Source organism: Nanorana parkeri, unplaced genomic scaffold (genome assembly GCF_000935625.1).
Source record: "Nanorana parkeri isolate BGI_ZX_2015 unplaced genomic scaffold, ASM93562v1 scaffold356, whole genome shotgun sequence".
Classification (NCBI taxonomy): domain Eukaryota; kingdom Metazoa; phylum Chordata; class Amphibia; order Anura; family Dicroglossidae; genus Nanorana; species Nanorana parkeri.
This window is the reverse complement of record NW_017306624.1, coordinates 1,109,391-1,128,544: the sequence shown is the minus strand read 5'-3', so window position 1 is coordinate 1,128,544 and position 19,154 is coordinate 1,109,391. Positions and strand designations below refer to the sequence as shown.

At 41.0% G+C, this 19,154-nt stretch overlaps 1 protein-coding gene across 1 annotated transcript; it reads left to right on the top strand.

Moving 5' to 3' along the window:
- Window positions 1-8,116: 8,116 nt before the first annotated feature.
- ACTA2 (actin, alpha 2, smooth muscle, aorta) lies at window positions 8,117-18,511 on the top strand. The gene is made up of 9 exons (XM_018558762.1): window positions 8,117-8,221; window positions 11,644-11,810; window positions 13,577-13,705; window positions 14,788-14,898; window positions 15,295-15,379; window positions 15,634-15,795; window positions 15,889-16,080; window positions 16,793-16,974; window positions 18,205-18,511. Exons 2-9 carry the CDS (start codon window positions 11,682-11,684, stop codon window positions 18,346-18,348), a joined length of 1,134 nt encoding a protein of 377 aa, XP_018414264.1. The 5' UTR covers window positions 8,117-8,221; window positions 11,644-11,681; the 3' UTR covers window positions 18,349-18,511.
- Window positions 18,512-19,154: the final 643 nt, after the last annotated feature.

The window sequence follows — 19,154 nt, the reverse complement described above, 5'->3', positions numbered from 1 at the left end:
ATGTGTGTGTGCTGCTTCCACCCTGCACTCAATCATGCTGAGTGAAGTCATAGAACATGCAAGATCAAAGCAGGTAAATCTCTCTAAGTGTCCTCACATACAGGAACATTTCAGTAAAATTGCCTTTGTGGCCCAAGGCTTAAAAAAGAACTCCAGGAAAAGATTTCCTTAACCCTTGCAGTGGGGCTATCCCCGCACTGCAAGGGTTAGGTGCTCATTTTCATCCAGGTGCAAAAAAAAAAATACTCCCCTGATCATCGGAGTCAGCTAGTTGTTAGACCGATCCCTCCAGCCTCTCTTCCCCTCCGCTTGAGCAGTCATCACGTTCAATACACTGTATATTGGAAGTGAGGATGCCGAGGGACATACTGGAACTGGTCTAACAGCCAGCAGGCTGCGAGGTTCGGGTGGTTGGAGGAGGGTGAACATGTGGTTGGAGGAGGGCGAACCTGCAGTGTGAGGAGGATGGGCCTGTGGCTAGAGAAGGGCAGACCTGTAGCTAGAAAAGGGCAGACCTGTTGTTGGAAGAGGGCAAACCTGTGGCTGGTGGAGGACGGATGTGCGGTTGGAGGAAGGCAGACCTGCAGTGGAAGAGGGCAGACCTGCGTTGGAGGAGGGCGGACTTGCAGTCGAAAGAGGGTGGACTTGCAGTCGGAGAAGGACTGACCTGGCAGCAGGCTGCAAGAACCAGGAAGAGACAGCCAACACCCAATAACGTAAGAAAGATGGCAGCATGGGACCTGGCGTGTAAAAGCAGAGCTGCAGATCACTGCACTACAACGTGGGATTCACAAGTATGTTTATTGAGGATAACCCTAGCGAAAAGAGTAAGAGGGGATCTAAAAATAAAAAACAGATAGGGAGTGTGAAGTTCCTCTTTAACATCTTTTCAAGTTTTTGCTGGACACCATTTGGCGAGCAGCAAATGCACACAGCTGGAAACATACAAATATAAACTGAAACTGCCAGATCTACCCAGCAGAGAAGTCCTCCGTATTTCATGACTACAAATGTCTACATTAACTGCAAAGCTCCACAAACAATCAGTTACAGTATGACTGTGTATATACTGCCTGTCATGCGTACAACACTGTACTGTAGATCACAGACATGTACTGCACATGCTCCACTCTGTACTGTATCACCCTCGGATCGCCTTATACAGAAGCTCACACCCAGCACACTGCAGCTCCCTGTGCTGAGCACTAAGAGGCCAGCAGGAAAAAAAAATCTCCCTACCATATCAGATAATTTCCTTTTATGTACATTGATGGGAGATGCAAATGTGCACACCCCTTGGAAGAACAGTAATTTAGACCATCTACTCCTATGCCCATAAGTGTCATTATCACACCCATTGCTATGGACTTCTATGAGGTTAAATAGACGGGACTTCATGAACTCTTTATGGCTTCTGTTCTGAGACCTGTTATACCTGTAAAACAGTATCATAAAAGCCACATTATTTGTACATTGTTCAGCAGATGACAAATATGTACTTGTCCTGCTCTATTGGTAATTCTTAAAGAGCAAGTACACCTTACACAGGAACATTTTCCTATGTCTGTATTAAAAAAACTATTTATATATATAGAGATATATATATATAGATATATAGATATATATCTATATATATAATGAAGGTCAATTAAGCCTATTATGTTAGATTTTAGGATCAAGTACACTATAGGCCCCTGGTGCGTAAACTGCAGGCCCTGGTGCCCAACCTTTGGCACTTACTGTGCGGTACTCAGAGGAAACTGGTTCAGCTCAAGGTAATCCTCACAAACACACAAACATACAAACTGATGTAGATGGGATCCTGATGTGAAATCATAGGAATAGATAACATTTTCACACTGAGATGTATTCAACTGTGGAGAAAAATGGCAGCTGCCATTATTGCCCTAGTCTTCTGAAAAGTGCTAGTCACCTAGCTGCCATGCTGATCATTTAGCTTTAAGTTTTCAGGTCACTAACCTGAAAACTAATACGTTGATCCAGGTTCTGACTAGTGTTTTAAAAGCAGGTCAGCAATGGCAGTTTACATACAGTATGTCTTTCAATACAAGTTTCCCAAACTAGAAGAATTTATTTGAGTAGACAAGAGAGGTTTGAAAATCAGCATGAGGACTGAGGTACATTTAAGCCTGAGATTTAGACAACTAGTTAAAAGAGATAAGGAGACTGATTTATAAATCTTTTGCCCAGCGTATAGCTGAGCAAATGCCATTCACATCACTAGTGCCAAAAGGTGGCACTTAAGTTGCCTGGACATCATATACACTATATTGCCAAAAGTATTGGGACACCTGCCTTTACACGCACATGAACTTTAATGGCATCCCAGTCTTAGTCCGCAGGGTTCAATATTGAGTTGGCCCACCCTTTGCAGCTATAACAGCTTCAACTCTTCTGGGAATGCGTCCACAAGGTTTAGGAGTGTTGTCTATGGGAATGTTTGACCATTCTTCCAGAAGCGCATTTGTGAGGTCAGGTACTGATGTTGGACGAGAAGGCCTGGCTCACAGTCTCTGCTCTAATTCATCTCAAAGGTGTTCTATCGGGTTGAGGTCAGGACTCTGAGCAGGCCAGTCAAGTTCCTCCACACCAAACTTGCTCATCCATGTATTTATGGACCTTGCTTTGTGCACTGGTGCGTAGTCATGTTGGAACAGGAAGGGGCCATCCCCAAACTGTTCCCACAAAGTTAGGAGCATGAAATTGTCCAAAATGTCTTGGTATGCTGATGCCTTAAGAGTTCCCTTCACTGGAACTAAGGGGCCAACCCCAACCCCTGAAAAACAACCCCACACCATAATCCTCCCTCCACCAAACTTTACACTTGGCACAATGCAGTCAGGCAAGTACCATTCTCCTGGCAACCGCCAAACCCAGACAAGTCCTTCCGATTGTCAGACAGAGAAGCGTGATTCGTTACTCCAGAGAACACGTCTCCACGTCTCTAGAGTCCAGTGGCGACGTGCTTTACACCACTGCATCCGATGCTTTGCAGTGCACTTGGTAATGTAAGGCTTGGATGCAGCTGCGCTTCAGCATGCGCTGACCCCGCTCTGTAATTTTACGTGGCCTACCACTTCATGGCCGAGTTGCTGTTATTCCCAGTTGCTTCCACTTTGTTATAATTACACTGTTGACCGCGGAATAATCAATAGCAAGGAAATCTCACAGATGGACCTATTGCACAGGTGGCAACCTATCGCGGACCTATTGCACAGGTGGCAACCTATCATTGAGCTCCTGAGAGCGATCAATTCTTTCACAAATGTTTGTAGAAGCATTCTGCATGCCTAGGTGCTTGATTTTTTACACCGGTGGCCATGGATGTGATGGGAACACCTGAATCCAATGACTTGGAGGGGTGTCCCAATACTTTTGGCAAAATAGTTTTACCCCTCCTGCAGCAGCTACACCATTTAAGTAGAGAAAAATACAGCAAGTATGCAATCGACATATTTGATTGTTCTGTGCTTTTTCCTGCCATTGTTTAAGTTGGTGACAGGATCTTTTTTAATTCATTTTCACTTGTTGATGTCAAGTACCTCATTGTGTTCCCCAGTACTATATCATTTTCTAAACCTGACAAGATACTTGCTGTCAGTAAAGAGCAGGGTGAAGAGAGATGACTGAAATACAGTATAAGATCTCATATTCACACTATCCATAAGACCAATTATGTACAACTACTTAGAAAGTGACTCAAAGTATGTGTGTATTTCACCCTTTCACATTTTAACCAGAGCTGAAAAAAGGGATTTTGAGTGGAAGTCACGGCTGGCAGGCATTTACTTTTTAGATCGCTTTTCACACATTTATATACAAAGATGAAAATTATTCTCAGTAAACAGTCTGAAGCATTGTGTAGAATCATGCAGATATTTACGTCTTTTTTCAAACATGCTTGTTTGTTAATCTTCCAGAAGTCGAAGGTCACATCTGCTCAGTGCAGAGTAATCGGTTTTCTGTAGAGTGCAATTATATGACGTTTGGCCTTACATGTCCCTTTAATGTAATGTGAGATCTGCTGATAAGATAAGTCAAGATGTTTGTATTTATTTTATCTTTCATGGGAAGATTGGATCATCAAAATATGACCTATAATCGGGGTATAGCTATGACTATCTACAGGTACTTGTTATACCCAATGACAATAGGATTGCTGTATATGGCACTAGGTAAGAAAAAATGAGGGAATGGTGACAGTTTATGGTCTGTGTGGAGCATTTCAGGAATACTTACAGAGTGACGACAGTGGGAGTGGAACATTACAGCACCGGAGCAGAGATGAGCTCTCATCATTAAACAGCAATAGATCTACTATAACCTTTATAAACTTGCTACTGGCTCATGATGTGAGTGCAGCCTAATACCCCGACATGTTAGATCTTATACCACAAAACACATCTTAGGGACATTAGACAATGATTTAATGACATTCACCTCTCTAACTGTCCTGGTGACCATTGTCACAGAAATAGAAAATCATGGGAAATCCAAATTTTACAGTTGTCACTAGAACAAGTGCTAAGGGGAACTTTTCCAATTATGATGCCTGTTCTGGTGACTGTCGAAGGAGGGAATTCCCCCTCACATTGTACAGATTTTCTCTTACATCTGGGATGGGAGATCTCCACAACAGGATACAAGCAGCAAAACAATAAACTGGTGGGGTGTTTGGCTCCTTCTTACTGTATCTAAAACCCCCAAACATTTTTAGCAATACATACACTTTATGGATCCTGTTAGACTGAGGGATTATAATCAATGGTATGGTTAAGTTGAATACGGTTGATGCAGCAGACAGAATCAAACACCGCGCCAGCAGATTTTGGTTCAAGAGAGTATTAATCAATGATGTTCAGGAGTGCAGGGCGATAACGGGGCGGCTCTCACCAGGTTCAGAACAACCTCAGCACTGCAAGACAAGACACAGAGAGCGCCTCCATCGCATAAAAACGTTTTAATAAACGAATACAAAGATGGTATAAAGGTACTCAGAAAGGACGAATAAAAGCAGGCATAAAAGGGTCAGAGCGAAAGGTGCATATCCACCGGCTGTTTGTCTTCCCTGGTAGTGAAGTAATGTTAGAGGTTTGGTAAATGTTAGGGCCAATTTACACGTGTGCGGTGCATTGATGTATTTGCAAATATAATGGACTTCCAACACACCAAAAAGTCCCAAAAACTGGGCATGCAGTACCATACTGTTTCTTAGTATGTTGGGGTGCTATTTTAAATCAATGGAACTGAAACTTGTCAATGCTTGCAATATGCATTGCTATGCAACACAGTAATGCATGTGTTCCTGCAATACATAAATGTAAATTGACCCGTAGGAGTTGGTGTAAATTACTTACTACCTACTACTGCAAACTTCTGCACCAGTGTTCTTACGCCAACAACAACGCCTCCAGTTTCCAAAAGCCTAAAATCAATGTACTGTCATTTTGACACAATAAAATGCATTCTAATATTTTCATAGACTGTAATTTTTTTTTCTGTTTCACTTCGAGGATTGTTTCGTCTTCTATAGCAAAAATATTTTAGGGCCCGTACACAAAAGCACTTTTACATGCTCCTGTGAGCTGCACAAAGTGTAAAGCAGTCAGGGATCTTGTCTGTGCGGTCTAGGGTACTGAAGATACGCTAGCAATGAACACAGCTTGGAGCCGTCTTTTAGCACTCATATACACAACATCTTGCTGAAAGGCTACATCAGATTTAGATTTAGATTTTCGATCGGAAATGTTCCTTGCTGCCAAGAACCCTCGTTCAATTTTATCTCAAATAGCCCATCAAGCACAGACCAATGTCGATTTTGATAATCCTGCGTTAGCAATACCAACTCGCCAAATTTTGTCGATCGATGGAACGGATTTTTGTTTGCGCTTGTGCAGTGTTCTTGCTGTGATTTTTTTTTTAGTATGAAAACGCCACTAATCCATTGATTTTCGTTCGATTTAAGAAAGGTTTTCCAGCGTCACCCTTTGAGAAAAATCGAGCAGGATTACAGTACAAAAATTTGTTGGTGTCCCATCAACTGTTCCATTATCGTTCGAAAGACCATTCGTGGAAGATGTCTGAAGGAAATTTGAAGAGTGTATGGGCACCTTGAGGCATTTTTCCTCCATTTTCCCTTATAGTGAGTAAGATGTAATTGTTATAGCTTGTTTCATTGTCCTATATAGTGCAACATAGCACAGCACAAGTACACAAATATTGCGCACAATCAAAGCAGCTAAGTACTCCAGGTATTTCTTGTTTTTATGGCGTTACTTTAGATTTAAAGTGAATATCCACTTTACAGTCAAATTTGATTAAACCCCCCACTATATGGTTGTTATGTGTTCCCATTCACACAGCACTAAAAACATTATTTAAAAAATGTTTTCTTACCTTTTAGATGTTTCTTTGTAGGAGACCTTTGTGCAGACTGCAAGCTATTCTATACAATCTGAAAGGGAGTCTGTCCTCATGGAAAGACTAGGGACTGAGTTTCCTCTCATTAAGTTACAATGCTTCTAGATCTTTAACCCTTTGTTAGGACAGTGGCCAAATCTAGTTTACAACTTATAATGAGATCTGCCAGCACAGCACAGACAAGTATAGTAAGTACAGACCGGGTTAATTGTGTTAAACATTACAGTAGAACTATGAAGTGAGTGAAAATCATTCAGCCTCATAGTTCGAGCCGACGTGTGACAATGAAACTGTCTCACGGCAGCTCAATAGATCGGGAAGTGAGCAAACACATACCGTCGCTCGCTCACTTCTCGATCCTGTCCCTGCAGAGAGCCATGAATATCACTCACGGCTCCCTGCAGTGGTTCCTGTCCGATCCTCCAGCGCTGACTGGCGGAACAGACGGGGGAGGGGCGGCTACATCTGGCTCTGCCTCTAGATAGGCAGAGCCAGCTGTCAATCATGCAGCTGGGTGGATCTCGACTCGCTGCGGCGGTCTCAGTATACCGCAAGCTATTTTGTGACCTCCCATGACCCTTAGGAGAACTATAGGGAAAAGCACTGACCCCATAGTTCTCCTTTAAAGCTCTGTTCACATCTTTGCGATGCAGGAGCGCATATGATGCTGCTCGGTACCTGGCATTGCACCTTGCATAGTCAGGTGCACTGTGGTGCCATTTTTTATTAATAGTACCCAAATGCACCTAGCTATCTCATGTGTATTGTATCACATCATATCACATGGTAACCTATCACCCTGCAATGTGGTGCGATGCAATTCAAAAATAAAGGTGCCTGCACTTGTTTGAGTGCGATTTAGCTGCAGTAGGGAGCCCATTGAAATTAATAGGCTGCCCTATTGCAATGTACCGCAACACACCCTAGAGCACCTCTGTGATGTCACATCGCAGATGTGTGAACGGGGGCTAACTCCACACCCCCCTTCTTAACATTACATGGGGGGAAGCTAGGTGGATTTTAGGCAAGTAAAAAGCACTTAAAAGGGTAAGCAGCCATTTTTTTATATTTGTATGCAATGTAAATGGGAACATGTAACAAATATAACGTAGGCGCAAACGTGGAAATACATTTTAAATAACATAAACTGCAATCTGCTGGAAAGCAGTAGCTACACCCTTGTAAGTATATTACACATTCAGTACTGTATAGCTGTAAATAAGAAGCAAGATACTCACACATTCTCTGTTGTGTCAGTGGCAGACGCAGCATAATGATTAAAAACACTGCGGCACCCCATTACTGTGGATATATGTGTCACTCCCTTTTTGGAAGAGAAATTCCAATGTTAACTCTCACCCCCATAGTGCACAATATAGGGTTTTCTTATCCAATGTACAATGCATCTACCCTGTATGGAAGATTGTTTATTCTATGCCAGGGGCTGCTTGTCAGGAGTACAGAATGTCAGTATTATAGCAGCTGTCCCAAATTTTCAATTTGTTTATATTCCACAGCTGAAATCTCCTCCTGTTTCTTGAATACTATAATGGAATGCAATGGAAGAGACCCAGGGCCCTCATCCACCCAGATCAGAGGTTTTTGTCTTGAGGTCCCTATATGGATGTGTTAGAGTGAGAGATGGGGTTGAAGTCTGTCTGTGCTCCTTCTTTGGGAAGCTGGTGGGAGGAGAACAGACTAACAGACTATATAGTCAAACATCTTCCAGTTTCTCAGTGCACCATCCCGGAGCAGCTAACCCCAGCCAAGCACTGTCAAGGTAAGTGCTACCCAAATCATTAGTATACTCTACCTGTCCTGCGCTTAGACTAATGCTTCTTTCATACAATGACTACTCTACCTGTCATCCTGATCTCCAGCATCTATGTGCAACCATGCTCATTGCAGTGCTAGGTCTTTTATGCTTTTTTTTTTGTTACATTTAAAGCAATTACTGAACACTTACTGTTCATAGTAGATACGTTTAAAAAGAAGACACGGGTCCATCAAGTTCAAGCTTGGTTTATATTATAAGCAAGAAATAGTACATGTATAGTACTATTAGTACTACAATAGTAAATCAATGACTTTATGAAATGCATTTTAACTGATCTATTAAGTGGTTGGAAATGTTCAACTCTAGTGGAGTCAGCTGTTTAACCCTTTGTGTTCTGGATTCCAGTGGCTATTGTATTTTAAATAACGCTTTCACAAAATGATGGACAAAGGCTGCATGTTAAAGTTGTCTGAAAGAAGGACTGTCTCAGTTGCCTCTGGCAACTCATTCAATTCTTCCATTCATTGCAAACCTGCACTTGAAAAGCGACAGGTGGAAGCTGACTAGTTGGCACTAGATCTTCTTTCGGACGCTATAAATGCAGTCCAGTGGTACTTTGATGATATGGCGTGCAGTCTGATGAATGGCATTTAATGAAGTGTTCTGGCTGAATGATGAATAGTAATAAAGGTGCACAGCTGGGTTTTTATATGACTGCAGAACATGTAGGCTTGGTGTTGTAAATCTGCTTTGTGTCCCTGAAAGAGTTCATTAAATATATTTATAGATTTGTCTTGGTCCCTCCCCAGTCATTTTTTTTTTTATTTTGGCTGGCAGCAAGATTTGGATGCGTGTTTGGAGGAATAAAACCCCCTGACCTGGAATTCTGCTCCCAAAACAGACATTTGACAGACTATTTCCTAATTAGGAAATGGCTCGTTCGGAGCCACTTCATTCATCTGGGAGAACCGGGAATGCTGCAGCCTGTATACACACACACATATATATGTATGTATATGTGTATATATATATATATATATATACATACATACATATACACACTGGATACAAGGTTTTATTTCTGGGTTGTGCACAAAGAAATGTTTCATTGGGTCCTCATTATATAGTAAGGAACAGATCATTAATAGGACTTTTTTCCTGACAAGATGCAAATGGTGTGACTTAACTATAAAGTGGCAAAAATTACATAATCTGGATGGATCTGCAAGCCTGGATGTGTTACTGGAATATGTTATTTAGTGAATATATTGTGTACTGTGACTAAGCCCCCATTCACACCTGACCGTTTTGCAGGGCATTTCTCAAAGCGCGACAATGCCCAGTATGAGGAATCCCATTTTTTTTGTGGGGTCTGGTCACACCTGAGCGATGTGTCATTTGTCGCACTTAACAACCAATGCCTCCTCCTAGTAACTAGCTTTCCATTGGCTAAAACAGAAGCGCTTAAGCCTGGGCCGGTTCACACCTAATCCAGTGCATTCCAGCACAGTTAGTTGCTGGAATGCACTGGATCACATAATACAATCTTCTCTGCGTTTTGGAGCGGGACGGGACGTGGTGGTGCATTCAAGTCAATGGCAAAGCAGCCACGCCTCCCACCCCGCAGTGCATTCCCCAGAACACCTGGCACAGCAATGACCGCGGTGCGGTCCGGTGCGATCGCATAAAATAGTGTATGCACTATTTTGTGCAATCACAACGGACCACACTGTGGGCATTGCTGTGCCACGCGTTCTGGTGCAGGCAAACGCACTGCAGGGTGGGAGGGGTGGCTGCTTTGCCATTGACTTGAATGCACCACCACGCCCCCTCCCGTCCGCATTTTATTATGCGATACAGTGTGTTCCAGCAACTAACCATGCTGGAATGCACTGGATTAGGTGTGAACAAGCCCTTAACAACATGAAAGAAATTGCCTTAGAACACTTAGGTTTATCACAGATATCAAATCCAAGCCTGCAATAAATACTCTGTACATGATTGCTTAGTCAAGGACAGTCTTAGAAAACTAGGAGTGGGCTTGAGCTCATTCTGAAAATCCCATTTGCCAGGCTGCTGTTATCCTAATCCACTGGTTTCAGCACTTTATAATCACTTATCCTAAACATGTAGGCAGAGAAGGACTTCTGATTTTTCTTCATACGACTTCAGGGTCAGGGACAGAGAATTGAAGCCAGTGGGTCAGTATACCAGCCAGTCACCTAGCATTTTACAGAAGGTCAGCATTGGCAGCCCCCATATTTCCCTCAGAACAGGTTTTACTTTAAAAAGAATCTGCCGTAAAAAAGCATACCTGTGTAAGAAGCCTTATATGGAAGCTGACATTCCTATGTCATATCCTGGTTCCAGGGTACTAATGTTTGACTATGAGTGATGTCACTGCCTTGGAATTAGTAGGAAGCCCAGGTATCAAAGAATGGCTTTAATTTAAGGCTTCTCCCACAGGAAGTTTGCTTCAAGACAGGTTCCCTTAAAACAAACAGTTGCCATCTCTAGCTTTGGAATTATAGGTAGAAGCATTCCAAGAAAAAACGGGGAAACCCATCCCTGGGGTAGCCAAACTTTTAACTCTCCAGTGGTTGTGGAACTACAAGTCCAATATGGCATTGCAAGACTCTGATAGGTACAGACATGATTTCCAGAGGCATAATGGGATTTGCAGTTTCACCACAGCTGAACTGCCTGTGTGGTTGATAAGAGTATAGCAGGCATATAAAACATAATGACTGGAGAGGGTGAGTTCAGGTAAAATAGCCCAGTGTGCAGTCAGTACAGGGGAATACAAGACTGGTAATACAGGGGACTACCGAGGGGATTCCTATTGGGAATGTTTCATCACTCACAAAATAATTTGAATGAATCTGCTTTAGGAAAAGCAGTAAGCAGAGCGTGTGTCATGCTAGGACTTGTAGTTCCCCTGCAGCTTCAGGATCACATGTTGACCTCTGTCATCTAGCATTAACTTTTGGGCAGTGGCATATCATCACATATGCCCTGGGCGCCACTTGAAGGAGGGGCACTGCTCCGTGGGTCAGCAAAAGTTCGCCAACCCATGGAGACAGATGATTTTTTTTCTCTCCCCACCCCTCTCCACTGGTTGCCAGGAGCTGGGCAGGATGCCAGCCAGAGTGTCCCTGGTTGCCTATTGCCAGTTACTTAGCAATCTGGGATGCTCTGTCCGGCATCCTACCCAGCTCCTGGCAACCAGTGACGTCATCAGTTGCCAGGGCCTTGGCGGGATGCCAAGGGTGTAATTTGTTGTAGATATGCCTCTGCTTTTGGGTACCTGGTAACAATATATTGCCAAATGCCAGCACAAGAGGGGGCACTTCTCAGACTAATCTAATGCTACAGCCGTAATTTGTCTAAATAAAGACAAATGTCCCCTTCTGGTTCCTCTGCAGGTTTCTTGTTTGAGAGGTCCAAGTAAGTTGAAAGAAAGATGTGCGACGAGGAAGATACCACTGCATTGGTGTGCGACAATGGTTCTGGACTGTGTAAGGCAGGCTTCGCTGGGGACGATGCTCCGAGAGCAGTATTCCCTTCCATCGTAGGTCGCCCCAGGCATCAGGTAAGATGAACAATACTCAACTATGTAACTGCAGGAAATCTTCCCTTTATGGGAATCATTTACTGTTGCTCCTGTCTATAACAGGAAGGTTTAAGGCCAGTATTGGCCAATACTGTTTTTTCAGTGTTAAAGTCTCCACCCACAGCGCCATGACAGTGGTGTCACTACCCTGCAGCTGGATTTTCCTATTCCCTTATTCTAAATGAAAGGGAATCCATCAGGGAAGAAGAACACCATTAGCTGCCTTTAACATGACCCTAATAGCTATGTGAAACAGGAAATCCTGGTGGGAAAGTATCACCACTTAAGTCCATGAGAATAAGAAGCTGGGACATGATTCGACTCATCAGAACCTAAAATACACTGAATTATCAGTTTCAGATGGGTTCATCCCTTAAAGTATGCCAAATAAAGTTTACACTTCAAATAAATCAGCATATGGCATGCTGCTATCAAATCACTTAACTGTTTTTTCTATAAGTGAATTAAAAAAAAAGAGAGATTACTCTGAGCTCCCTTGTGCGTTGTAAAGCCTAGGCAAATTTCACAAGGACCAAGGCCTCCATATGCATTGTGGTTGTTTCATATCATTAGAAACTGCTGGGAGTTTATTATTTTTAATCACAGAGACCTTATTCTGCGATTCTAAAATTAGATAAGAGGACCAGCAAAACACATCAAAGAAGTAGAGCTGTTTGTACGTAATCAGCAAATGCCGCTGCTTATTTGTGGATATACAGTATAATAAAAACTATATACAAAAATCTATGATTTTCTAAGCTAAATAATGGGTATTCCTATGGCTGACTATAACAGTGTACCTTGCACCCAACTGCCCAGCCAACACGGAGATTAAAGTGGCACTAAGCTCAGGAGTTAATTCTTAAAAATGCATTAAAGTATCTTTACTACTAAAAAAATTTCTCTTATTTGTGTATCACTCGGCTGTAGATCCTCAAATCATCTCTGAATTGGTGCTGACACTGTCCTTCCTTCTGGAGTGTTGAAAATAGTCACCACCAATGATAGAATACAATCTCAATACAAATTAGAAAACTAAGCATGAGGTTGTAGTCCATTATAGGAGTGATGTTGGTGCACTGGCTACTTTACAACACACACAGGGATCATGGGGAACAAAAGTAGCCACCTTCCTGAAGGAAGGACAGTGTCAGCATTAATTCAGAGATGATTTGAGAATCTATAGCTGAGTGATACACAAATAAGATACATTTTTGTTAATAGGGTACTTTAATGCATTTTTTAGATTTAACTCCTGAGCTAGGTGTCACTTTAAGAGCTTCAGTGAAGCTTCTGAAGCAATTAAAATAACGTTTCCAAAATTGTTGACATGAACATAGTGATTTCTTAGTATTATTATTCATTTTTTATTTTTTTAAATAAAACTAGCTACATGTAGTTAACCAGTTAACATATATGAGGGATTAAATACATTTAAACCATATAAATATTTATCTAAACAGTCCTATTTATACCATCTATCAAAAATGCCTTAATGGGCTGACTGTATATCCACTTATACAGAGGTAAGATCAGGTATACATTAATATTTACATTGTAAATTATAGTATTACGATAAAGAAGTTACATCATCATTATAATGGAAGATCAACTGTTATGCCAGCGATCTTCTGTTCTTTTATACATATCGCATAGCACATACTGTAGTGTCTAGTCTTTAAGTGTTATTATATTACTATATTTTTCCAAGACCACTTACACAATTTGTTCTTGTTTCTCTCCAGGGTGTGATGGTGGGTATGGGTCAGAAGGACAGCTATGTAGGAGATGAAGCTCAGAGCAAGAGAGGTATCCTCACACTGAAATACCCCATTGAACATGGCATCATCACAAACTGGGACGACATGGAGAAGGTAGCTTTTTACAGTACAATCTATGGTTTTTTTTTTCTATACCGTTGTCTTCTATTCACTATAGTACAGTAAGCTGCAAGGATCTGAACAACAGTAGCGATGCCAAATAAATATATATTATATTCCTCTGCTTATATTCGGGACGGCTTATACTCGAGTATATACGGTATATATATATATATATTTTGACTGAACACAATGGTCATAGTTAATACAATTACATATTTTCTTCTACTTTTCACATAAGGTCAGGTAATGCCATGTCTCGAGAGGAAGTCTTTAGAAATACTTTCTTTCTAGAACATATACAGATGGATTGTCTATAATCAGTGGCAGCTAATACAGTAAAAGCAAAGCACAGAAAAATATATATTTCTTTACATCAAAGCAGTCTACCAGTGAAGGATTTCAATGATCGAGGTTATAATATAGCTAGTGGTAATTAGTCACATTCAACGTGACATGCTTCTGTAATGTTGAAGACTAAACTAACAGGGTTATACACAAAAGGGTGAAGGGTTTGGAGAAGGCAGGAGAAGGGAACAATCTAGGCCAAAATAGCCGATTTGGAAAAGTTATCTAATTCAGCTCACTTTCCAGTTCAGCTATATTGTCCTAGATTGTTCACTTCTCCTGCCTTCTACAAACTTCACCCGTTTGTGAATAACCCTATAAGTGTCCTCTGCAGTTCAAACTGAAATAAGGAAGCCACTTGGATGAGTGAGGAAACATCTTCAACATTACAAAACAAGGTCAGCTAAATGTGATTAACTACTGCTAGCTATATTAATTTAGACGGTGAGGTTTGGGCCTTGCAATTAATATGGAATATAGAAAATATCAGTATCTGCATTGGTTCCATTGGACTTTATAACAGCCGAAGGGGCAGTTTCTTGGTGTTTATTCGGTGTGAAGTACATGTCATGAGCAGAAAACCATATCTGGCTAATCAGATATCCTGTTTAGTGTAATGAAACTATTGAAAGTCAACACCAAGCTAGCTATTCTAAAAAATTATGTTCTCATTCTATTTGAAAAAATAATACTGTACCTGCAATGTACATATTCCTTTTTCTCCATAGATCTGGCATCATAGCTTCTACAATGAACTGCGTGTGGCTCCAGAGGAACACCCAACCCTTCTCACAGAGGCTCCACTGAATCCCAAAGCAAACAGAGAAAAGATGACCCAGGTATGCAGACTTTGGTTGCTTTCACCATGAATTAAAAACCGCTACTAAGAACTACTTCTGGTACTATCCACTAATGCTTCAACAGCTAGTTAGACTGACCCGAAATAGCTTATTTGGGAAGCTAGTTAGTCGGGTCTAGACATCAGTGTTTACATCTACCCACATTAGCCGAGCAGATAAATGCAGTATAGTGGCCCAACTACTTCAAGCCTTCTCCCATCGTGCTATCTCATTCATCAACTTGATATTAGTTAGTCCAATATGCAACTTTTCCTTTCATATGGTTTGCTTTCTTTGTAATATAACACAGAAAGAAAGCAGAATATGTTTTATTTGAGAAATGTGTATAAGGTAGAACAGCAATAATATCACTAACACCATCTTCTCTCCTTACAGATTATGTTTGAAACTTTCAATGTACCAGCAATGTATGTGGCTATCCAGGCGGTGCTATCCCTTTATGCTTCTGGCCGTACAACTGGTAAATATATAGGATAAGTCACTTATGTGTTTTCCTAGTGCATGCTATTTAGTGTACTGACCAAATCCCACATGATACATATACCTTCTTCATCGATGTATTTGCTGGTAATAATACAGAATTAAGTGGTTATCACCAGCATACTGTATAACATAGGCTGGATGCTAGAATTTGAGAAGTGCCATTAGGATGGAATATGTACAGTGTCCTACTATAGGGAATAGATGATTGACTAATTCTTCTTTATCTAAAAGGTATCGTACTTGACTCTGGTGATGGTGTCACCCACAATGTACCAATCTATGAAGGTTATGCCCTCCCTCATGCCATCATGCGTCTTGATCTGGCTGGCCGTGACCTAACAGACTACCTCATGAAAATCTTGACTGAACGCGGCTATTCCTTTGTAACTACTGGTAAGATTCTTGATAAAGAAACACTAACCAGCTAACGTTTTACCTGCCCTACTGAAAGAAGGTGATAATCATTGAGTTTTCTCTTACCTACAGCGGAAAGAGAAATTGTCCGTGACATCAAAGAGAAGCTCTGCTACGTGGCTCTGGACTTTGAAAATGAAATGGCTACTGCTGCCTCTTCTTCCTCCCTTGAAAAGAGCTATGAACTTCCGGACGGTCAGGTCATCACCATTGGCAACGAGCGATTCCGCTGCCCTGAGACCCTCTTCCAGCCATCTTTTATTGGTAAGCTGACAGAAAGGCATTAGCCTTGACTACTGTACCAATGCCTATGTCTTGAAGACATCTATATGGGTCTTATTTATGACAAAGCAAACAAGGTGATGAAATTTAGGGCATTTTGTAGTAGAGAAAACTATACATATGACTGCGGATCATTTGATTAGTTTTCTGATTACAGACCTTACCTTTGACCTTAAAGTTGGTCACACACAAAAGATTTCTCCCATTCAGCTCAGTAGGCCAAACAAGAAAGATAACTCAAATTTCGCTGTCCACGCAAAGCAGTATGGATGGACGAACCTCCACTGCCGTCTATTGTATTCTGAGAGCTGTCACCTGTAGTTGATTGGTTATTGTTCAGACAACTTTTTTCCATCTGCTCCTTTGAATAATTAATCAAAGTTTGTTGACCCGGGTGGTGTGGAAAGGGTTACCCACAGCTTGAATTTCAGCCAATTAACATTATATGGCCAGTTTAAAAGTGTCTTCCTCAATGGAAAAGATTGGTGATTGTTAGCAGTGTGTGACAATAGCTCTTTCACAATGTTCCCACTCATCAAACAGGGGTTTGGAACTCAGCAAAATACAAATCCATTACTCTGGGATCCACCTGTCACCCTAACTTTTTAACTCGTACTCGAAGTCTGTAGTTTAAATGCATTCAACTTAGTAAGAAAAATGTGTACTTAGCTGTGAACCCCTTTGCATCACACAGGAATGGAATCTGCTGGCATCCATGAAACCACCTACAACAGCATCATGAAATGTGACATTGATATCAGGAAAGATCTGTATGCCAACAATGTATTGTCAGGAGGTACCACCATGTACCCTGGCATCGCTGACAGAATGCAAAAAGAAATCACTGCTTTGGCCCCCAGCACAATGAAAATTAAGGTAAGATGTTCTGGCAGCCAATAAAATGTTACAAATCATATTGGGTTTCATAATCTCCATAGTGACCTACTATATATTATCAAAGATATAAACACTGAATGTCATGATTTCTTACACCGCTCCTTAGGGACCAGTAGCGGTAGATGGTTTCTAGCTCTCTTCACGGAATCATAAGTGAAGCACTGAAGGTCCTCTAGCATGTTACCAATGAACACAGCCATGTGTTCATTGGTAACTTGGCAGTCCACATACTATACAATCTGTTATTCAATGAAGACTTGAGATGATAGTTTGCCTGGACTAGTACATTTCTTAGAGAGCTAGCCTTGCATATTGCAGGATTTCCCCAGTCTATATTAAATCTATCAAAAGCCAAAACCTTTTAATTTTAAATAGAAAAAGGAAAGTGATTAAACCCCTGTGAATTATTATTTCCAAAAAGGCTTGCATGGTAAGCAGTAAAACAATATTAAGCTATTTGTACTAATCTGTACTGGTCACACTGTATCGAAAAAATGTCACTACCATTTATGATATAGTACTGGTTTTACAAACCCTTGTATACAATATCCGTATACAGGGGAAAGAAAGCAATGGAGAACAATAGAAACATTTGCTGGAAAATTAATTTTAAAGTGCAGTGCAATATTAAAAATAATGCAATAAAAGGATCCAGCCAGAATCTTATAAGGTTTGAATAGTGTGTGGGATGAGTCAGAACCTATATTATGTTTTTAATACTGTTTGAATCCCTTGCTGGTGAGATTTCCCCTCTCTATCTGTGCCAAGGAGTGAGTGAGACCATAGGTGATGAGGAATCTCTAATGGGAACAGAGACTGCAACAAAAACACTTTTTTTTTTTTAGGACAGCAGGGGAAGATAAGACATCTGCCACGTTTTCAATCTTAAAAATCAGCTATTCTAGTTAATAGTGTGAAGCCTGCTTAAGGTCATATCTGTTGCTACAGGTCACTGCACAGCATACTTTGGGTTACTGATGTAATTAGGCTTATAAAACCAATATTTATATTGCCTTACATTTTAAAGTATGTTCAGCTTATCTCAGTTACATTATTATTAGAACATAAAGGAATATACTTTAGGAAAACATTTTCCCCCTAAAGAAATAGATTTTGCTATATTAAAGTATTCTGTGAAAAAGCACCTTCTAGTAGGAATTGGGTATAGTATCCGCCTCGCTTACTTACCATCTTCTATCTTCCCATCAGATCATCGCTCCCCCTGAACGCAAATACTCAGTCTGGATTGGTGGGTCCATCCTGGCTTCATTGTCCACCTTCCAGCAGATGTGGATCAGCAAACCAGAATATGATGAAGCCGGCCCATCCATTGTGCACCGCAAATGCTTTTAAATGTCCTTTCTTTTATATTGTCTTTTATTTCAAGATATATTTTCAAGTGTACTTCAAAAAGTACATGGCCACCATTTCATTCCAAATCATGTCTTAGGCTCTAATTCGATAAAGTATTTTTTTTTGTCTGTTTGTTATGATTAAAGCTTAAACTATTCTACCAGTTTCTCGATGTGTCTATTTAAATTCTGGATGTCATTAGACTACACCCTAGTGGCACTTCTTTAAATTGCAGAAATGCGCGTGCATTTAATGTCAAACACAAAAAGTTGACTTGAGCATTTTGGGAACAGTAGATTCTTTGAAAAAAAACCTTACCCTAGAAACACCATTATGGCAACCCCTAGATCAGATGTCTTTTACGAAGCAAAGCTGTCTACATTCTATCTTGTCTTCTGACATATTTTGTACAGGTTGGTGTGGAGATGCGAGTGCTTGTTGTGGACCTTTTAAATTGGAGCACTTGCTGTGGAGCTTTTAGAGGGAAGCACTTGTCGTGGAGCTTTCAGAGGTGAGCACTTGTGGGGCTTTTAGGGGGAAGCACTTGTCGTGGAGCTTTCAGAGGGGGGCACTTGTGGAGCCTTTAGATGAAAGCACTTGTTTTAGCGAGCTTTACGATGGGAGTACTTGTTGTATAGCTTTTAGAGGGAAGTACTTTTGGAACTTTTAGATGGGAGCAATTGTTGTGGAGTTTTTAGAGTGAACCACTTATTGTGAAACTTTTAGATAGGAGCACTTATTGTGAAACTTTTAGATGGGAGCACTTGTTGTGAAACGTTTAGATGGGAGCACTTGTTGTGAAACGT

Bases quoted from the DNA above. Each gene is read 5' to 3' on its own strand.
- ACTA2 (XM_018558762.1), top strand. From the start codon at position 11,682: ATGTGCGACGAGGAAGATACCACTGCATTGGTGTGCGACAATGGTTCT. The intron at 11,811-13,576 runs GTAAGATGAACA...GTTTCTCTCCAG, and splicing joins TAGGTCGCCCCAGGCATCAG to GGTGTGATGGTGGGTATGGG. The intron at 16,975-18,204 runs GTAAGATGTTCT...TCTTCCCATCAG, and splicing joins CCAGCACAATGAAAATTAAG to ATCATCGCTCCCCCTGAACG.